Source organism: Pungitius pungitius, chromosome 5 (genome assembly GCF_949316345.1).
Source record: "Pungitius pungitius chromosome 5, fPunPun2.1, whole genome shotgun sequence".
NCBI classification, from domain to species: Eukaryota; Metazoa; Chordata; class Actinopteri; order Perciformes; family Gasterosteidae; genus Pungitius; species Pungitius pungitius.
In genome coordinates, this window is record NC_084904.1 from 13,876,690 (window position 1) to 13,898,825 (window position 22,136).

The 22,136-nt window shown below is 45.4% G+C and overlaps 1 protein-coding gene across 1 annotated transcript in view; it reads right to left on the minus strand.

The window, feature by feature from the left end:
- arb2a (ARB2 cotranscriptional regulator A) overlaps window positions 1–22,136 on the minus strand; it is a 150,186-nt gene that overhangs the window by 92,876 nt on the left and 35,174 nt on the right. The window contains exon 7 of the mRNA XM_037481748.2: window positions 4,909–5,127. Coding sequence (XP_037337645.1) covers window positions 4,909–5,127 — 219 coding nt within the window. The remainder of the gene's footprint in view (window positions 1–4,908; window positions 5,128–22,136) is intronic.

Consider the following 22,136-nt stretch of genomic DNA (forward strand, 5'->3'; position numbering starts at 1 on the left):
GGGGGGCGACGAATGGTGACGGAGCCAGAGGAAAACTATAGCGTCCATCTCGGCTCCACGTGCAGATTAGCGCGCTCAGACTGTATACAATGAAATAGCATGACCTTGGCGAGGTCAGTCTGCTCTGACAATATTTGCCTGGGCATTGTTTCAAATCAATAACTCATTAACAAAGTACAAAGGAAGTTGCTGTGGGTTTGAGAGATTCTTTATTAGAAAAGAGCGGCTGCGGGCCAGAAAAGGTCATCGCTGTGACATCTCTCCTAACCTCGCGCTGCCGCCCGGATTGTCAGGTGAAATTACTGCGAGCCATTAATTGACATACGGCAAAGGAGAGCGGGCAGGCGGACAAGGCCGTGTTTGTTCCAGGATGACCCTGAGGTGCTGTGTTTGTGTGTGTGCGCGTGCGCGCGTGTGTGTGTGTGTGTGTGTCTTTATTCGGGTCGGCCTGTATCCACAATGGGGTCGTGTGCAGAGAGAGGGAAAGAGAAGGAGGGTGAGAGAGAAAGAGAGAGAGAGAGAGAGAGAGGAACCTCGGTGGGTGGGGAGGTGCGAGGGAAACAGGATGGATGTGTTTGATGGTTGACCTGACTAGAAGATTGGGAGCAGGGATCTGAGACCACTACACTGGTTCTGCCTTGAGCAAACACTCAAACACAAAAAAAGGTTTGTGTTCGCACATACAGCTGCTATGCACTACGCGGAACCTCAACACGCACAAAAACGGACTCACTTCCCTGTAAAAACTTTGAGAAGTCAAATCCATTCAACGTTTTCACTCAATTCAAGCACAATCAAAATAAATTTGACTTTGTGTCCACACACACACACCCCAGTGTGCTTGTACTGTGGCCTCAACATGGAAATGTAGCTCATAGGACACACAGGTCCAAGCGTTTTCCTCTACATCCCTCAGACAGAGATACACACCCAAATGCAAAGATGGCATCCAGCCAATGTGTTCTCTGCAGCAAGCAGGTGAGCTGCTCTGCAGCCCGGGTTATTGACCTCTTCTCTGACCAAGTTCAGAGGTTAATCAAGTCCCTACCGGTCCTTGGATATGCTGAGACTTACTTCTCGGCGCAACCACGAGGCAAAGGTCAGATAAACCCTGTCTGTATAATTGCTTGTGGGGCGGCGAATAGGGGCAAAGGGGTGAAGGTGACAAAGAGCAAAAACCCAGTCCCATTGAGAAACACTGTAGTCCCATGTCAAATACAATAACCGCTGGGTGTTTTGTCCGTCCATGTCTTAATGTTTATAGTTAAGTTTCTGTCTGTAGTTGTGTGTGTGTGTGTGTGTGTGTGTGCGCGTTAGTGACTCCTCAGGACATTTTGTATTACATTATATTGTGAACATAGGGAAACAGGACATCGTCTGCTCAACACGGACACGGGTCTCAGCCCGGCTGCAGGGGGGAATAATGGGACCTCCAATTGGGGCCCAGGGTATTCCAAAGCCTGACACTAAAGGTATGATCTGCAATAACAACATGTCCTACATTTAGGAGCAGAGTGAGAGGTAAAAAGCAAATGTTGAACACAAGGGAATTAAATAATGGCTTGAGTGGGAACACTAGCACATTGAAGCGCTCCAATATGTAATTATATTGTTGAAAAAATGAAAATATTGTTGAGAAAATGGCAGTATTATCATAGTGAAGGAATTAGTCAAATCACACAGATCTTGTATTCTTGAAATTGCACCGACAACAGAGAAGGAAAACCTCAATCCGCTACGTTAAAATTCTATTGGCGCAGGGGCCTGTGGGTCTGTCCCTCTCTCTGCACGACCTACCATGTGAGATCCTAAAAGGAAAAAAAAAAAAAAAACGAGGGGAGAAACAGAGAATAGTATTCCAGTCATTTATAAAAATAAGTGGTGCTTAAAGAAAGGCGAAGCTCTGTTTTTTGTCCCCTTTGCTCTTTTTTTCCCCCTTCTTTTTTTCCAAGGCCTGCTGGCCTAATCCCAGCCAGCCAGCCTTGGGTGAACTCTTTGGAAGCTTCTTAAGCCCATGAATGTGCCTTTTGTTCCTGCCATTCCTCCGCTTGGCTGACAGAAAATAGCTAACTGGATTACTGCTAAAATTCAGAGTAAAGTGAACTCCCAAACTTCTATAAGGCAAAGTGCTAACCCCCTACCCGCCCCTCCACTATCCTCATCAGCATCCCTCCCATCAGACTTTCTACCCTTCCATCCCTCCTTCTGTCCTCTCTTTACTCTCCCCTCTTCACCATCTTCCCCCAAAACATGGCCACGATGTGTGTGATCTGGAGGAGTGAGAGGGATTAGATAAGGTTGAGAGGTTACACACTATGAACCCAAGGCTAAAAAGTAAGAATCCTAAAAGCAGTTAAGAGCTTATTAATGTGTGTATGGAAGAGTATTAATCAACTCAACTCTATAAGGGGGGCTGGCATGACTAGTGTGAATGAGAGTGTCAATAAATTATTATTTAAAAAAAAAAAGACTAATAGGTATAAATACTACGCAAGACAGGTCGTGATTCAACTTGTGTTCGTGTTTTTTTTGTGTCATTTAAGTTATAAGTGGTGGGGGTATTTATCTGAGAGTGTGTTTCTGAATGGCTGTGTGTAGGTGGTCTAGCAGCTCAGCGGGAGTTAGAGTGTGAGTTGTAGTGAATAAAAAAAAGGTGCGTGTATGTGTGTGTGTGCGTGTGTGTGTATCCCTCTCTTTCACCTCTGTTACTCAGAGTGGGTGGTGGATCAAATCAAACCTCTTTAGCAGGGCTGCTTTTTGTCTTTTGAGCATCCACTGTAGACACACACACACACACGTCAAAGACGTAGTTCTTTTTTCACTTCCGTTACTCTTTCGTCTGTCGGTATGTGTGTGCTTATGGATTGTGTATGTGTTTTTTCTTTGTGTGTGTGTGTGTATGTGCCGTGTGTGTGTGTGTGTGTGTGACAGCTTACTCTGGGGCAGGCAGATCAGTGGAGACTAAAGCAGTGCAAGAGGAGGCGTGTACGGTAGAGGAGGGGTCATCCACACTAGCATCCTGCTGACTTCTAGGTCAAAGGTCAAAATTCAAGAAGCACCAACACAGAGCCAACCTGCTAACTCATTAATCTTTGTCCAGAGTCTTACAATCCCTGCATCTAAGGACAAGTGTATTTGAATGGAAAATATAAACCTTTTATGTGAACCCTTCTTTGCTGGCTTTCGCAGATCTTTTTTTTTTAACCTGCTAGTCGGGGAAAAAAAACAAATAGAAGCCAAACTAAATCTTCCACAAAGTGCCCCAACTCCAGATACTCACTCACAGGCTGCAAAATCAATTAGCAATTTGTAAACAGAGAAGAAACTTGAAACTGGACGGGTGTTTATTATTCTTCAGTTACTCAATTGGAGGTCTGTCCTGACTTCTTATAGAGAACAGCATTTCACAGCAGTTCAGAGACACTGCAGCCTCAAAACAACACACCACTAGTGCATGCCACCCTTGTCCTAATGCATCTGGCCTTATACAAGCATGGGGAAAGCAAACAAAAAGCCCTATATCCAAATATTGCATGCTTTGTCGTAGGACAGGGGAATCTTGGTTGGAACGCTGTTAATGATCTCTGCCAACGTTGATGAGTGAGGCAAAAGGAAAGGGAGAAAATAAAATTAACAGCCTCCTGTTGACGTAGGTAGAATAAAATGTAGATGCATGCATAAATACAACTGGGATATGATACAAAAAGCTTAGGTGAAATGAGCAAATTTGACTACTAATATATGGCGTAAAATAAAATAAAAAATATCTAAGTAAGTTTGACTATGTTAAAAACATGTCTATCACAGTGTTTGGCAGAGGACTGTCATGTCAGTTTCACGTCAGAATGTTATCAGCAAAACCAGCGCACACGCAAAGAGGTGCGATAGAGCACCAGAGAACGGCGGCTAATTATCCCTTATTAGGGCGTGTGTAAAGGTAGTGCCGGGGGGGGGGGGGAGGAAAAAAAAAAACTGTGTTGACAGCTCACATGCCGCCCGCTAGTCCCAAAACAGCCCTAACTGACTCACACACAAACCCCCCCCCCCCCCCCCCCCCACACACACACACACACACACACACGCACACGCACGCAAATATATATATAATAAATGAGGACACTTCTATGGAGAAACCATGGCTCATCGTGCCCTTAATCTTAGAAATCTTACTGAATGAGAGCTTTTAAGAGAATAAAAAACAAATGAAGAGACGCCATTGATGAGGCATTAGAATTTTGTTGTCAGGGGAAAACAAAAATCATCTACGCCATATTTATTTAACAGCCACAAGGTAAACTGGTGGAGCAATGTTAGTCTGTTTGTGTGAGAGTGTGTGTGTGTGTGCAGTCAGTGTAGCACGATAAGCATGTCGCAGTGTGTTTGCAGGTTGTGCGTTGGGCAGATAATAATCCCAGCGGTCAGCGAGAGTAAAGGGCCAGAGCTCCGCTGACCAGCCCACCATCTGAGAGGGAGGGAAAGAGGGTGAGGACTAGGGAGAGAGGGAGGTAGCCATGTGGTTAACACTTGCTCACTGAGAGGCGACTGGAGCACGGCCAACCTCTTCACACACAGGCTGACCACACAAGAGCCTCTCTTTCTCCCTCTGCCTCGCATCCTCCCTGCATCCCTTGTTACCTAACATTTTCCTTCCCTAGCTTCCTCAGCTTTCTGCCTCCCGCATTTCTCGTACCCGCACCTTCTTTTCCACTTTTATCTCCTCCAAACTTGCCCACATTCCTCCCTCCCATTTTCTCACCTATGCCTCTTCTCCTACCTCCTCCCCCATCATGTCTGCCTTTGACAAACATTTGTCCTTCCGTCCCTCCGCCGCGGCTTTCCAACACTTCCTTCCTGCCTTCCTTCTCTTTCTCTCGTCCCCACCCCGCCTTCCCTTCCCCTCGGACTCACCCGGACAGGAATCCGTTCCGTCTCCGTCTCCTTCTGTGGGTTACGGTACTTCTCATAAAATTCCCTCTTCTTTTTGCCCTCTTTGTCATCTTTGCGTTCCCTCTTTTCAGCGGGCTCGTCGGGCGGTTCAGTAGGAGAGGGCAGAGGGGAGAACATGGCTGGTTTCTCCACCTCCAGGTAGTTCTCATTGGGGTTGAGCACCATCACTCCGTAGCCCTCCTAAAAGAAGAGATATGAAAAATATGTGTCTTACTTCCACGGCATCACAATATGGTTGCGTTAAGCATTTATAATATTTATGTCTTACATATTGATAGCTTTCATTGATGTAGTACATTATAAAAAACTATGATAATAAATGATAAAACTATAGATGTATAGACCCTTTATTAAAACAAAGTGCATCATGATATAATATACAATATAAAACAAACAAAAAAATAATTCAAAAAAATAATCCAGGATGAGAAAACAAAAAGCATTAAAATAACGTTTTAATCATTTAAATATGATAAATATACCCTCTGAAGAGTATGACAAATGTGTGTGTGTGTCTTTGTGTGTGTGTGTGTGAGAAAGATATGTTGTAAATTCTATTCATACAATGATGATTTTTTTTTAAATTAAAATTAAATGTGAAAAAAAATAATCTTCATTTTAAATAGCATTAATATGCTTTATTAAACCTAACAGGGAATGTAACAATTTTTCTCTTTTTTAAAGTTGTTTGTTGTTTTTTAGAAACAGAATGAGACAATATTTGATTTAGACAAACCTACCAAGAAAAGCATTTTTAACACCGCATGCTACATTAAACTTTCCTGCCCGGGCACCGTTTTAGGGGCTCGTGTGTTTAACAAAGAGCTTGGTGGTGGATAACTCTGAGGAAATAATAATCCAACCACATGCAGATTGTGGAGTAATAGCGCAAACACCGAAAGCACTTGCAGAGGAAGAGACAGAAGAGAGCGCGTCGCTGCGGGGGCCGAGCTTGGGAATCAACTAGGGGTGAGGGGGGGGGGGGGGGGGTTGAGATGCAGCGGCGCTGGATTCGGTCGGTGAGCAGCATTTAGTGGCTCCAAAGGCCACGTGTCACTTAATATCCAACCCAATCGATCCCACCATCACTCAACAAAAGAGTTGGCCTCTACTACATACGTATCTGTGTATGTTCGTTTAGGTTTGTGTACGGGTCTTCAAACATGTCACTGGCACAGTCAAACATCTAGAAATGTTGGTTTTCACATCCGATAAGAATTAATAAATAATAAGGGTGGTACTTAAAAATGCAAAAGTTGAAGGGAAGGTTAAATATAACAAATACATAAAATAAAAAAAACAGAAGTGGTTATATTAACAAAGATTGACAGAAGTGAAATGCATTGTGGAGAAAAGGAAGTTCTCCTTCAGCCTTTGGGGACTTTTTGAACTCTGAAGTAATTTTAATTAACTGTTTATTGTCCCAAGCACTCTGAAACTAAAGGAGGAAATGGATGGATTCCTGTTACACTTTGCTTGTGCTTTCCACACACAACCCCCCATTGTCATATACACCGCCCAATACGTAAGGGTATATCCCTGTGCAGAGACACATAAACACACATGCACACACAACAGAAACACACTACACAAGTACCAAGGGGTCTGGAAAAAAAAAAAAAAAAGATGTGAAAGGGAGTTTAGTGAGGCAGCTTCCCTCAACTTCCTCTGCAAATGGCCATCACACACTGTGTCCTCTCAAGGCGGTGCGTCTCCACATCTCTAATAAGTGTTAACACAAAGTGCTTGTCTTCCGTTGGCAAAGCATGAATATGTGTCCCTCCCGTGCCTGCCGACATCAAACCTGCCACACACCCCTTCCCTTAGCACCTGCCTTATGGTGACAACAGCCAAATTGCATGTTCTCACTTATTCAGATTATAAAATCAGTTTGATTCTCACTCGCTTTCACATTCAGACGAGGCTCTCCCTCTCTTGCTGGAAATATTTGTGAATTCATGTTTTAACGTACTGTATCAATATGAAAGTAATAAACTTAAGACAGAAGAAAATTGGACATCATTTAAAACTCAACAGATGTTTTCTAATTCTAGTTGTAAAAATAACCTTTTTCAACATGATTAAATTAAGTTGTATTTTACGTTACAGAAAGTCAAATGATAATTTAGCAAGTGATTTATGATTTGAAAAAAACTACAAGTCTACTTTACAGTTTATTTGCAAAGTCTAGGTAGATGATGTTTCTCCAACTCTGATTTTTATTAGTTTGTGTGTATGTGCACTACCAGTCAAAAGTATGGACACAAAATGTCCTTTGACTGGAAATAAATTCCCTTGGTGAGATTGATCCAGCCTGGAGATATCGCTAACAAATTTGCACACAAATACAGAAGTTCAGAGACAGACAGAAGTGCTCATTCAGACGGATGGATCTCAGAATGGAAAAGAACACAGGGAGACAGAGAAGGAAGAAAGAGTGAGAAGCAGCGAGCAAGGATATTGATTGATGGATTGATACAATGTAAGACAAAGATAAATAGTGAAGAAAGAAAACACACAGAGAGAGATGTAGTCTGAACGGATCGACACCAGCTTTGTGCCACTGCCCACTGGTGGCAGCCTGATAAAATAACTGACAAGACAAGATCAACATCATGAAAACAAGACACAATATTAAATCAATGAATGTTTACATCCAATACTTAAGTAAGTAAAAATGTTCATGAAAATCTAAACTACCATCAAATAAAAGCGGACCGTGCGGTCATAAAATGTCCTATGGAAGAAGCGAATGACGGAGAAAAAGAAACAGAAAATCTTGCACTCAACCACCATCAGGTCATGTTGTGTGAATTTCTCCCTTCCCCTAATCCTAGTTCACAGGGCCAAAAGTTAATGGTTCAGCAACACTGGCCCACGGGCTCTGCAGCTAACCCCGAGTGGCCTACAACCATGTTTGGTCTTCAGTGCTCTTACTGATCAATAACCCTTTCTGCCCTTAAGCATATTGTCGGTAACCTCGAGTGGCCCGGATCCTAGCCTTTAGCGTCCTTATGCTAACCCTGAGTGGCCTGTAGCCTATAGCCTTTCTTATGGAAAGGCTAAAACACCTAAGCATGCTAACAGTGCTAACCCTTTCAGCTGTCCAGTCACCCAGAAGGACATCGCTGTAAAGGACACCAGTGCTGTCGCAGGAGATGAAGGGCGGCCGAGTTCACCTCTATGTCGGAAACCATCATTTATTTGAGCACAGGGGTCGAAAGCACTGCTCTCCCTGTCCAGACACTTCCTCCTCTTAGTTTTCCCTCCATCAACCAAACACACAACAGTCTGGTGCTGATTGACTGAGCTAAAATCTATTGAGCGGGGGAATATATATATATATATATATATATATATATATATATATATATATATATATATATATATATATATGCAATTCAAATGATGCTTTATAAATCTGATTCATAATATGTTTTAGCTAAAATAATAATCCCATTATTACTTACTACTGGGATTGTCAGATTAAATATACAAACCATAGAAAAGAATAACCTCCATGACAATAAAATGAAGCAGCACAATGTCAACCCTTACCCCAAATTTCCAGAGAACTAAATTCTCCCACAGAGCTAATGTTCATCAAATCTCTCCATACACCATTGTAGAGTTAGGTCATTCCGTCTTTGTGTTTCCAGCTAACCCCCACAAATTCACGCACGCACAAACTGGTTACACCTGCTAAATCTGATCTTTGTGTTGTGATGTGCTGTCAAAGTGTGAATCTTACACAAATGCACCCTACAAACCTTGGGTCACCCGCCTTTTTATGCAACTAAATCTCTCCCTCACACACTGCTTACGTCGGGTCACTTTGCCTTTGTCCTATACTCACACACACACACACACGCACACATCGTCTCAAATGAAACACACACAAACGGTCCTCAAGCGCTGGGTCAGTCCGGTCTTTCTGCTGCCGTATGCAGGCTAAGTCTCTTCCCATGCCCTGTGGGTGCCCCTGTGCCCACACCACACAGCGTCCCTGCCCCGGGGCCAGCGGTCAAGAGGGTCGCCCCCCGACCCCTCTTGGGGGGTGCGGGGGGCATCCCACCCCAATCACCTCGCTCTGGACGCTCCTTAGCTCTCCTTTGTCGGCCTGTCCCACACCAGATAGCACAACAAAGGCTGCCGCTGCTAAGGAAACCCGGGGCTTGTCTCATCATCGCGGTGAAACCCTTCCTCCTCCTCCGTCGTCATCGTCGCCTCCATCTTCCCACATGCGCCATTGTGTGCAGGTCTTTGAAAACCAAAATGCTTTTTAATATCCGCGCGCGCTATGGTGAAAAATCTAATTTAAGTTAGCAATATAAATATTATATTAAGCATTACTTGTTATTTTTCATGATGCAACTCAAGTCTCACTGCACTGTGGTCACGGTATTGTCAATACTCTTTGATGACAATGATGTCCCCTTTTTATGGTCAAATCAGATGCTGCTTGTCCACTAGAACTTTGATGGTAACAGATCATTATTTTCCCTTTCAGTCACATTATTTGAAAAGATAGACAGTGTGTGTGTGTGTGTGTGTGTGTGTGTCCACATCTAGGTGAGTGCACATGTGCGAGAGAGAGAGAGAGAGAGAGAGTGAATAAGATGTCCCTTTAAGACAGCAGCACCTCTATTTTTCCAGTGGCGTTGTAATGAAATGAAATGTGTCTAATGTGCGGGACCGGCGAGAGAGGCGGCCGGAGTGAGAGGGTGTTTCATCTGTGCATGTGGAGCTCAGCGAAGCTTTGATGTGAGAGCTCTCATGTAGCGAGCAGGGCTTTGGGCACAGGGAAAAGGACAGCACTTGACAGGTACAAAGCATGGCTGATAGCGGTCACGGGTGCATGCAGTGAGGAAAGTGGATAGTATGGTTGCATGAATTTGAGGTTGTATGAGCCGAATAAGAGTGTACAAATGCCCTTCTTTACATTGCGCTGGCATTTTAGTGCATTTGTATCATAATGTGCATAATGTATCCGCGCATGCATCTTCCATCTTGACAATCGCGGAGCGGTCTGTAGGTTTTCATGGAAATTGGATATCGGGCAGCTTACTTTATTAGTTTTCTGTCGGGGTGGGGGTGGGATGGGTGGGGGGGGGCTGTTACGGTTGGGGCGAACGGCGCTCCCTTTTCTCAACAGCCTTTGCTCCACTTCCTTGTTTCAGCAACACTGAGCTTCCCGATTCGCTGCTCAGGCTTGACTGACAAGGGAGAAAGGGTCACCCTGCGTGGCATATCCAATAAGATGAAGAGGAGGAGGGGAGGAATGTCTGCAGGCTACAGTCTGGTTTGAGATCTGAGCGAGGCACAATGGCCGACCGGGGAAGAAATGCCGTGTCGGGGAGTGAGCCAGAGCAGTCATGTGTTTGCATCTCAGCTGTGGTTAAAATGACATCAAATACGAGTACAAAACTCCTCACAGGGATGAAGAACATAAAAAGACAGACCGCTCTTCAATGAAGAGGCATGAAAGCAAGCGAGGGAAGGTAAATACTGTAATAACAAGTACACTCTCACCCCCCCACCCCCCTTCGGGGCAACCCTGCACTGTGTGACCTTGTCCGTCTCCGTCTCCACGTGAGCCTTTTTTGCATGCCGGGTCCCCATTATCCATCAGATCCCCCTCTTTTCTCTCTCTCTATTTTTCCCACTCCTCTGAGATGCCACACAGATCGCAGAGTAATGTCAGATTAAGTCACGGTGCCCCCTTGTCCCATTTTTACAGAGCACCAGTCTTGAGACCCCCCCCCCCCCATACCCAACCAAACACTGTGTTTCTCTGAGAGCAGAAGGGTGAGAGAACACTTACTGCACCGGTGGGGCTATGAAACGACATGTGTGGATCTCGGGGTGATGTAAGAGTGGATGAGACGGGATTGTCATCGCCTGTCAGCACAAAATCAATCATCCGCTTGATAACTAGCAATACCCGGGGGCCATGGGAGGACTTTCAGAGAAGACCTAAAATATGAATGTCATGTTCTCTAAAAATTTTTAAAAAATACAGCAAAATCTAACAATTAATCACTTCATAATAGACTCAAATCACACCTAAATTGAGTTGCTTGAAATACAATACATACATGGGACAGTGGAGAAAAAAAAAAGATTTAATCCTCTGGTTAACTCATGCAAGTTTAAACAATGAATTAAAAAACCAACACAAATGTTTACATGAGAAAAGTAAGACCAACGGAGGCTTAATCTTCCCTTCGGCCCCTTAGAATTAGAAATAAATTGCCCACTACATCGGTTTCTCTTCTTATGAAGAGAACCCATTTAATTAAGGTCTAAATTCAACGCTTCACTTCAAGTTCAAAGACTGCATTTGGTGTTCGCTTCCATTAATGTGGTCGTACACTAATTTGGTCAAAGTAAATAAGACTGGTAATGATTCTCTTTTCCTTGATTGTAATGAGCAATCAATAGTTTGGGTCAGAATACAAGGCTAACCTTTCCAGTTAGTCAAGTAGTTTTGTCTGGAACAAGCAGCAGAGTTTTTAACCTTGGCATGGATGCCTGGGCTCATTTGGATATTGTTTATATGTAGAGCTGAATATTTATAAATGAGTTCAAAGTGGAGCAGTGGGGTGGAGGAAGTGAAGAGAATAGCACAACTTCAGATCCCTGATGCCTCAGCTTCTTTTCATGCTCGCATTTACATTTCTTTCCCTCCGTTTCACTTTCCGTTTCTTTCTTCCTGTCTCGCTCCCCCCAACCTGTCTATTTTCAGCACCTTAGTGAAAGGAGAGACATGAAGAAGACACTCACGCAGACACCGTTGAGTAACTCACTCAGTGCGGTGTCAAAGACAGTTTATGCGTCAATTATTTCCCATGCTCGGCGTGTGTGAATCTTTGAATTTGTTCAGTCACTATGCCTGCTCAATGCTTGATGAAGCATCTGAGCGCCTGGACAGTGCGTGCAACGCAACACACACACACACACACACACACACACACACACACACTGACACGCACACAGTTCGGAGACCGGATTCATCTGCTCTCAGCACGACAAACACAGAAGGAGGTGCAGGGTTGGGGCTTGTTAGATTGGGGGTGGATGTAGCATTAATCACCTTCCAGGTGGAAATTGTCACAGCTATCGATTGAGCAAGTAAATGTTACACAAGTCATTTGTCATTTTTTTGCATTTTTTATTTTTTACAGAAGACCAGGGCGTCATTCGCATAGACACAACTGTGAATGTTTATTTAGCAACACCAATAGTTTAGAACTGTCCCACTAATTACTGAGCCACACACACCCAAATATCCAAATGAAAGTTTTGATTACATCCTTTTACAATTAGACCGAAACCATTCTAGAAATTGCCAAAGTAAATGCCATTATAACCAATGTCATAGTCGGCAATGTCACTTGGGAAGATTATAGAATCAGCTGCTTAGTGAATAACAAATATTTCCAATCCTCTTTAATATTAAAGAATCAAACATGTGCTGGCCACATATACAGCTAAATAAATAGAGTAAGCAGGACCAGTCCTTTTTCCACACAGGGAAAGCTATGGGGAAATAAATACAGGAGGCTTATTCTGATGTTGTTAGCATTTTGATTTATATATTCTATAGTGTCTCCCCTAAGCATACACATGTATTTTTAATGAGGGCACAGAGATATAGATCATGGAATGATAGGTGCCCCCATACCCTTCTGCCTAACTATTTAATGTATAAATCAGGCAGAAAGGTGAGAAGAGGAGGAGGAGGAGGGGAGAGGGGGGCAGGGGGGGGTAGAGATGCTACAAAAAGAGAAAAGATTTGGAGGAGAGAAATGCATCAGAGGAGCAACCCTGGCCTAAAGGCCTCGTGCACAGAAGAAAGGAGTGAAGTTAACCCCGGGAATGATGATTATCATGAAGATGGGACCTAAAAGACGACGTATTTGGCTGCAATTCTAAATTTCAGAAATAAAGCATCTGACCCCAGTAATAAAATATCCATCTCCGTTGATCAAGATGATATCACAGCAACTAAATGACATCAATGTGTGGCTTTGAGTTTGACAGGAGTAGAGAAATTCCACCCCCATGTCAAACCCTGAGCCCTGTCAATGAATGTTTCTACTTCACCATCTGGACAGGTAGTTCGAGCGATAACACACATGGACACACACGCAGTGGGTGCGAGACGCATGGCCACATGTACAGGCTGAGCTGGTCGGGGTCGATGGCAGGACACATCTAAACGTTGCAGATGCATCAACATGCACAGACCTCTAGGCACATCACACCTTCATGGCAGAACAATATAATTGCGTAAGTCATGGTAAATTACATAGAATTTAGAGCAAATTTCTTGCAATAGTTAAGGTCTGTCCTTTTATGTAGATTTATTTAAATAATTACATTATAGATCTTGAAATTCAGATTCTGACTGCTCGGTTGTAATGAAACAAGCAAAGGTGCGCTGCACTAGGTGTCATCTATCAGTTACTACCACTGTCTTTGAGATTAATGGCACCATGCCTTTACGTTTGGGGTGTTAATCTCACTGAACATCACAGGACCACTATGACCTCCATGGGTCAAAGGTCAAAGCGGAGTCCCTTCACCGCTGCCCTGTTATCGTGACCTAGGTGGGAGGGCCACAGAAAGAACTGGAGGTCCTGTCGATCTTGCAGACTGTTGCTATGTGAGGTTGGTATATTTCAAGAATGACCTTTGAGGAGATAAGATTTGCTATTTTATATGTGTAAAATATTCTACTTGATGTGGTATTGTAAACTGTGAGAGCGTAACAAGCTGCAACCCTCTGAGGAGACTACGGTATCTACACACAGACACACAACCGTAATGACACACACACACACACACACACACGGTCCAAGACTCTGACCTCTGTCTAAGTGGAGCTGCACCACAGGTCCAAGAGATGGAGGAGGTCACTGCAGCCAATCACAAGCCGTGTTTGAAGTGTGAAGGGTAAACACTATGGCTGCTCTGTCCTGCCATTTACTTTGCTTTTTGAGACAGAATGTAAGAGGTTGCAGAGAATATATATATATGTGTGTGTGTGTGTGTGTCTGCATATGCATGTCTGTTCCAGCCCATTTTCCATAGTGTCATTACCACATGGCCGGGTTTATGCTTCATAGCACACACATGGAGCTACGCATGTATGTTGGAATCCCCTTTATCCTGCCATAGGCCATGCTGTGGCAACTAAGGAAGCCGTGTACGGAGCAATAGACATTTTCCTATTAACCCAATGTAGCCTTCTAAAAAGGCTGAAAAGCAATTTTTCCATGGAGTGGCCGTAAAACGCATCCCCTCTCTCTCTCTCGCTCACACACAGACACACACACAAACACACACACTTACAGGCCAACCCCCTACACCCCACCGCAATCCTCACTAGAAGCTCTTTCAAATCCACCACTTTTTTAAGACCACCTGTTGTCTATTATTTTTACATACTGCTTTTCTCATAAATCATAACACTCTGTAATTAATCAAGCTGTCAAAACAGGGACCGGGGGTCACCTGGCGGGGTCGGAGGTGGTTGCAGGGCCGATGGAGGTCAGGGTCACACCACATTCCTCATTATCAAGTTGGGATGGGAGAGGGGCTGAGCAAACAAAAGCGAAAGCAGATGGAGGGGGGGGGGGGGGGGTGGGGGGTGGGGGGGGTGGACGGGGTGGGGGGGCTGAGATGAAAAAGAGTGCTACAGATAGAGAGAGAGAGAGGGAGAAGGAGAAATTGACAAAGAAAAGTGAAAGAAGCTGTCAGCTGCCTTCAGAGGAAGACAGGGGAGGCGATTCAGGGACGGGAGACATAAAGACGTGAAAAAAAGAGGGAAGAGAAAAAGGAGAGAGGCATGAAAAAAGAACAAAACAAATCTACAAGATGTTCCTACTGTATAGACCTGAAATTGGCTGCACAGAGGAGAGAGAGGAGAGGAGGAGGTAGGGTGGCGTGGCTTCTTCGATGGAAAGAAAATGGGGAATCAGCTGTGGAAGTAAGATTGTTATCTCGTTCTCTCTCCTCCCGTATGCGTGTGTGTGTGAGTGTGCGCGCGTTTGTGTGTGTGTGTGATGAGGCAGACTGATATCTGTCTCAGAGGGGAGCGTATCGGTGTCTCGGTGGGTTGAGAGTCAGTTCAGAGACAGGACCACGGGCCTGGAGTGGCGTGTCACCGACTCCACAATACAGACTGCTGATTAGATCATCCTGATTGGGCTGGCACACGTACACGCGGATACACACACACACACACACACACACACACACACACACACACACACCCACACGCACAAACACAGATAGGCGGAGAGAGGAGCCGAATGAATGCGTGCTGTCTTTTCTCAAGTCGCTTCTTTGTCGATCACTTGTGAAGCTTAATTGGGAAATAGGAGACAGAAGATGAAAAACACACTCGTATTAGGTTACTAACAGGTTAATGTTTTGTAACGTCTCCCAGGATCACTTAGTCATATTCAATATGGCAGGTGTGGCAAAACGTGTTGACAATCGTAAAAAAGTAAAAAGTAAATTATCTCGTGGTGCTGAGTGCAAATAGGTTTTTTATTTTTTTTTGAAGTTATGATTGCACAATCAAACAAGGTGGGAAGGAAAAACGACAGAGAAGCTAACTGCTCGGCAGGGGGGACGACAGACTGGGCCAGTCGCCGCAGTGACGGAGAGCGGAAAAGAATAACAATTTTGTTTAAAGTGCAAATGCCGCGGAACTCCTCGCGTTGCGATGGCGTAGCGTACCCCCCCCCCCCCCCTCCTTTCCCCCCTCCCCCCTTCCCCTGAGCGTGAATTCTCAGGCGTGGCTTGCTATCAAAAACATCACTCTTGAATGAGGCGGCGACCACTGCGCAAAATTAGCTGTCACCCTTTCCTCAGAATCTTTGTTAATCTTGTTTCCAGTGTTTGCGGATTTATCAGCACATGCATCAATGTCAGCTCCTTGGTTACTGAGGCGCACTACTTGGGAGAAGATATAATTAAAAATGTTTGGGGCGTGGGGGGGCGGGTGGGGAGGGGCTGCTGGGGGAGCGGGAGTGCTTTGGAAGGACGGGGCGGGGAGGGGGGAGGGGGTTTCTGGGAAGAGGAAGGTGAAGTCTTCCTCCCGTCTCGTAGCCCCCCCCCCCGGGAGCCCGCGGAACACAGAGCTCAGTGATAACAGCCGAACGGGCCCGGGCCGCCCCCCCCCATCCTCTGCTCCCTGTGCCCGTATCGCCCGGGTCAGCGAGTGCTGCTATCTCTTTAATGACGCCGGCTCCACTGATCTTGGCCCGTGGATCGGGAAGCTGGTCTCATTGTTCACTGCCACCTGAGACGGAGGAAGACGGTACAGCGCCGTGCGTCCATCTAGCAGCGTAACTGCCTTATCAACAATTGAATGCACAATTAACCTCTCCGGAGGGGTTCCGAACGAGGACGAGCAGGAGGACGCCATTGCTTACGCGACATGCATGGACAGCATTTTTTAAAAAGGGGCAAAAAGAATTGGGGAGACACAATTCATTCATTCATCCTTTAAGTATGCGCTTGCAACATTCACCGACTTAAACTAAGACACTTTGGCATCTGGAGGGGAGGTGGTGAGTAACACGGTGGCCCCGCGACGTGATCCTTGATGTTTCCAGCGTATCTTCTATTACCATGTGGCTTCCCGGAAGAAAAAAAAACGGAAAGAAAACCTCACCTGCCTATCCAGCCGGCGTCAAGGGACAAGGGACAAAGTCTCCCTTGCTAACTCACAGATGCAAACACACATACACACGATTTTAAATAAAAAAAAAGAAAAACACACAAGCACCCCTCTGGGAGTGCGGTTGTGATGTTGAGAACATCTCAAGAGAGCCGTGCCACAGTGCCAGCGGGCTTTCAGAGCTTTGCGGACAGAACTCCGGGCACGGACATGACAGCTCGGGAGACGGCTGGAGAGCATGACAGACACATGTTTAAAACATAGCGCATTAATGCAAACCCCTCATGAAATGACACCTACCATGGTGGCCCTCGGTCTTCTCCCAAAAGATTGGGGTGTCAGAGAAGCAGTGCGCCCTTATGCGTGAATAGCCAATACCAAAATTGTAAAAAAAAAAACGGGACAGAATATGTCTGTGTGTGTCAATCAACTGTTGGGTGTTCACATCTCAGCTGGCTTTCGGCAATTCTAGCAGGAAGGAGTAAGATGGCAGCGTTTAGGTAAGGCTCGATGTATTCCATTTGGAATATGTGTCCTGCATCATGGTGAGGGATGCCATAAACGTCTGGACCCAAGTTCACTGGTCTCATAGACAATCCCTGTCCCCTGACTTTTGGGGATTTCTAAGAGCCATGTGGACAAGTCTTAACCCAACGCCTGATACAACTTCGGCCCTTAGAGCAATTCTTTTCATCAGCGCTCACTTATTCTCCTCTTCTCTCTTTTTCTCTCCTCCTCGGGCACTTCTTCCTCCCTCCTCTACTCCTCCATCCAGACCTCTAAAGTGCGGTCTGGCAGCTTTGGCTGGGAGGTCGCGTATTCCCCCTCTTCATTAGCGAGAAAATGGACTCTGGTAAACGCTTGTCAAAGCCCTTACCTACACTCCCCCAGTTAATGGGAGTGATCCATTTGTGTCCGTTTCTGCCTGACAAGGCTTTACTGGAAGATTAATAGTGCAGTGTCAGGCCACGGCCACCCTCTGTCCCGTTCTCATTTCCTTTCTTCTGGGACGCACACATGCAATAATGGAGCTCCGTCTTTTGTTGTAACACCGTGATTAGCCAGCGAGAGAAAAAGCACAGGAATGACAGGATGAGAGAAAGAGCGGAGGAAAAGAGGGGAAAACAAAAAGGAACATGAAGAAAAACTTGTCGTTCATGATGTGGCGAGTTTTAAGGGTCGTGAATCACGAGCGCTTGACAATGGCCGAGTAATATTAATAATTAATCGCCATGCGAGGTAAAGAGAGGTATAATGAATCACTCACGGATATTTCCACTCTTTTTAAGGCCGGCTTTATCTTGGCACGATCCAGAGAGAGGTTTTAGTAAGAGTTGACAACGTATGATAGAAAAAGAGACAGAGAATTAATTTCAGCAAATAATAGAGACAGAAAAAAAAGAGAGAGAGAGAGAGAGAAAGGAGTGGGGAAAAGTCCTTAAAGGGCCACCCAAGGTTTTGTCTATCACCCAGGCCCCCCAGCAATCCCTCTTCCTTTCGGGGATGACACTGTCAAGTGTTCCGTCCCTTCACTGGGTGAACAGGATAATCGCTCTTAATAATTACATGGATATTCCCTGGAAGTCTGTCCTGTCCGGGAAGAGCAATTCTTCACACCAGAGTCCCACGATGCAACAGGCCTGGAAATGTGCCATGCAACTTTAGAACTGAAATCTATACAGAATACCTTTTTTTTAAGGGAGGGACGGGGGTGCTTTCTATTTCGTCTCTCTTAGTCTTTCCTTTCGGGTCTATTTCTCTGATGGGCCGACCAACAATCTGGTAAACACACAAACAGACACAGACGGGCGACCTGCATGGCAACCCCCTCCTCACTACATCACAGTCGGTGCCAACGGAGACCAGGGTGTTTCTCAATGGAGGGGGGGGATTGGGGCTGGTGGTGTCTCATTAAATTCTTAGGATTGTCTAATTGTCTTCCATGGACCTCCGAGAGACTGGTATATTATACCCATTGCAATTAACTCAACAAAAGAGCCGAACCGCCCAAGCACCGGGGACAAGGCTGGCTAGGGGGGAGCGAGCCGTCCAGCCGGGACCAGCACAACAAAACACAAACACACGCACGCGCGCACGCACACCAGAGGAGAGACACACTAAAGAACAAGAGAAAAGATATGAAGGAGAGCAAAAAAAAAAAAATGAAGGGGGAATAAAAGGAGAGAGCAATGAGCGAGGGACTCAAGACAGATCTTGGGATTGGTCAGATGTCAGAGCCGGTTGAGAGGTCGGGGTGAGACAGGGTGAGGCGAAAATGGGAGGAGGGTGTCTGTGCTCATTTGTGACGCACCTTTGTGCTGGACCTGTCTTGTTTACCGCACTATAGCTTAGCAGTGCGAGGGTCCTATTCAGGGTCCAGGCCTTTCAGAAGGTACTGAAGGAGCCCTTAAGCCCACTTAACTACCATTTTCACACACTCTGCCTGCTCTCTTCTTTGTCCTTGCCTCCATTACATCAAACGCAGGAACAAAGGCGGGGAACAGAAACTGGGCTTGGCAGAATGGCGCCCATCACAAATATTAATTTGAAAAGGTGTTGGAGAGTAGAATCTACTTTTATGCACAAGGACAACTTGGGATTTTTTTTTTCTCTACCTTGTCGGGGGGCTCTTAGGGGGCCGCAATGAGCTTGGTTTTCAGGCTAAAGGCGAGGCTGAGGACTTGGAGCACAATTATCCAAGAATAAGAGGCTTGAGACGTGGCACACTGCTAAAGACTGTGCGCACACACACACACACACACACACACACACGCACACTGCCTATTAAATAAGCTCCTAACATCAGGCCTCATTCATTTGCCAGAGCTATTAGACAGAGCAACAAACTCAAAGCAGACGCACACACACGTTGGCATACAGCAGCAGTTGAAGTATAAAAACTGAAGCAACCTACTACTATTCTCCAGAACAAAAATACAGAGTACAAGCAATAATAGAAAAAAAAATAAAAATCAAGAAATGGAGTGAAAATAACGTTTGAAACCGCGCTTTCATTTGGACTCTTGATGGCAGTATATTTGCTGGCAACTAGATGGGTTCGTAAAACTGACCTTGAATTGACTGGTGGAAATATAATTGTCTGAACTAGAGGTAATCCGCAGTGCACCGCTCTTAGTGCTACGACCACAGAAACACACATAAGCTGCACGCACGCACCATCACACAGGTGCAAGGCGCATGCGTTTGGAGTGGAATGCCGCTTTAGTCAGATGACACGAGAAAGTGGGTTGAAAAGTTTACACGGCCGTTACGGTTGGGAAGAGAAAAGTGGTCACTCCTCTTTCTGGCATGGTCCAAAACGCACACACACACACACACAAAAAAAAATCCCCAGCTCAGGCAGTCAGGGCCAGGGTGGTGAGTTATGATGAAAAGCCCATCCTGTGCGCGTAGATGGTGTATCACTCTAATCTGCAGGATACAAGAGCTGCAGTCCCGCCCCCACGTCCATCTCAGTCTCGGCCCACACTCGGGGGCTCGCTGCTGGTCAAACTAAACCCCGGCCTGCCCTGGCTCCGGCTCTCGGCGGGCTGGCTCTCACCCAGATACTCTGGCTGACCCCTGCAAACATGTGGTCAAGTTGGGCACGCTAGACCCTCGTCTCTCTCAGGTGTAGGGCGGGAATGTTCGGATGGATGGAAAGAAAGAAGCAGAGGGATGAAGAGAAACAGGGCCACAGGCTTGCTCAACCACTAACTAAATAGCAATTTTAAGGCCCACTTTAAAAAAATAAGCGAGCTGCGACACCCGAAAATGTATATTACCGTCCGCTTGGCGTCACAGCGGAAGGTGGAAAGCTGCTGTGTGTTTATGCATATGCGCTTACAATTACCAGCATGTGGGCAAGCACAGAACCCGTCCACTCGCCCACAGAGGAACTCCTGAGAAAGAGAGAATGCAACAGGGGGAGTGTCCATTTGGATCTCTAACAGAGCTGCCACTACAAGAATCAAACCCCAGCTCAGTGGGGCGGCAGGCGGGCAAAGCAAAGCCTCTTGATGGGGGGGAGGGACACTCTATTCACCTACGTTACAACCCCCCCCCCCCTTCCCTTCAAAACACAAACACACTTACAATTACTGATAATCTGCTTCTGAGGTCTTCCTACGGTGGATTCGCTAACATCACAAGTGAGAGGAGAACGAGTGCGAGGGCCTGGAAGACAAAGAGGACAGTCTCCAGGTGTCCAGTTATAGTTAGACGTTTTTCTTTGTGCTGTTTCCCGTCAAACACAGACTGAGGATTAAACATTTCACACAACTGCTTTGCTACCAAGCTTCAAGAAAAATGAGGAATAGATTGGTAAATAAGTGTCATATCCTCTTCCTTTTTTAATGCTGGATGAATTTGTTAAGTCAGAAAACCTGACCCGTTGAGGGATAAATAGACATTTCAACATCTGATATCGAATGTAATATTTGTAGACATACAACACGATGCAATGGCAAGCAATACAAGTAGTATTGAACCCTGGACAATATTCAGAGTGACACAGCAAAGCAGTAAGCTACTAGCAATGTAGAAATGCTTCCTTTTGCTTCAGGCTCACAACGGAGGGATTTTTTTTTAGAACTTGCCACAGCGTATTACATTGCAAACGAATGAAGGGAGATATGGATGCTTGCAAAAAGAAGGAATGAGATTAGAATGAAGTCCCCCCTAAACCATATTGTTGTCAATGTTAAAATCAACGATATAAAGAATTAGCATTGATTTACCGTGTTAATAAGTTCATTCCTGCAGTGTCTTGCCAAAGTTTTCATCAAATGTTTTACCATTGAACTAACAACGTATTTGCCACACATTGAACTATTGTGGTGGGAACCTGGACAGGCGAAACAAATGCTGCTTAGTTTAACAACTATAAAAGGCTAGTTGGGGAATAAGGGAGCAGTGAGTGTATGAGTGTGTGAGGGCGTGTGTGTGTGTGTGTGTGTGTCAAATGCAGGTTACAGAACGATTGGAAGATAAAAAAGAAGAAAGTCCATGAGTAGAGGATACCACCGCAGCAGCACATCTCAGGGGAGGAGTGGTGGGTGTTTCGATGACAAAGCCGTCTATTTCCATAGGATCTCTGCCTGATCTCCCTCTAGCCCCTCGGAGTGACGGCCTTGATCTCGGCAAATACCGTTTCTGTGTGTATGTGTGTGGGCGCATTTATCTGCTGGCATCATTTCCAAGTTGATGGTACTGAGTCACAGCTGGCAATCAGTGCTACAATTCCTTGTCCATCCGCTCCTTTATGGACCTTGCATCGAACACCGAGGAAAGAATACGTCTGCGCTAACAAGTGCTAACATCACTGCATTTTAGCATTCGATCAGGGAGTATCTACGGGGGGGTGGGGGGGGGGGTGATGTGCCAGGACTCCGTAGAAATAAAAAGAGATAGCCTGGAGGGGGATTGAGAGAAAAGATGTAACAAAAGAAGAATGAGGAAAACAGTGTGAAACTGGGAGCTGAGCATG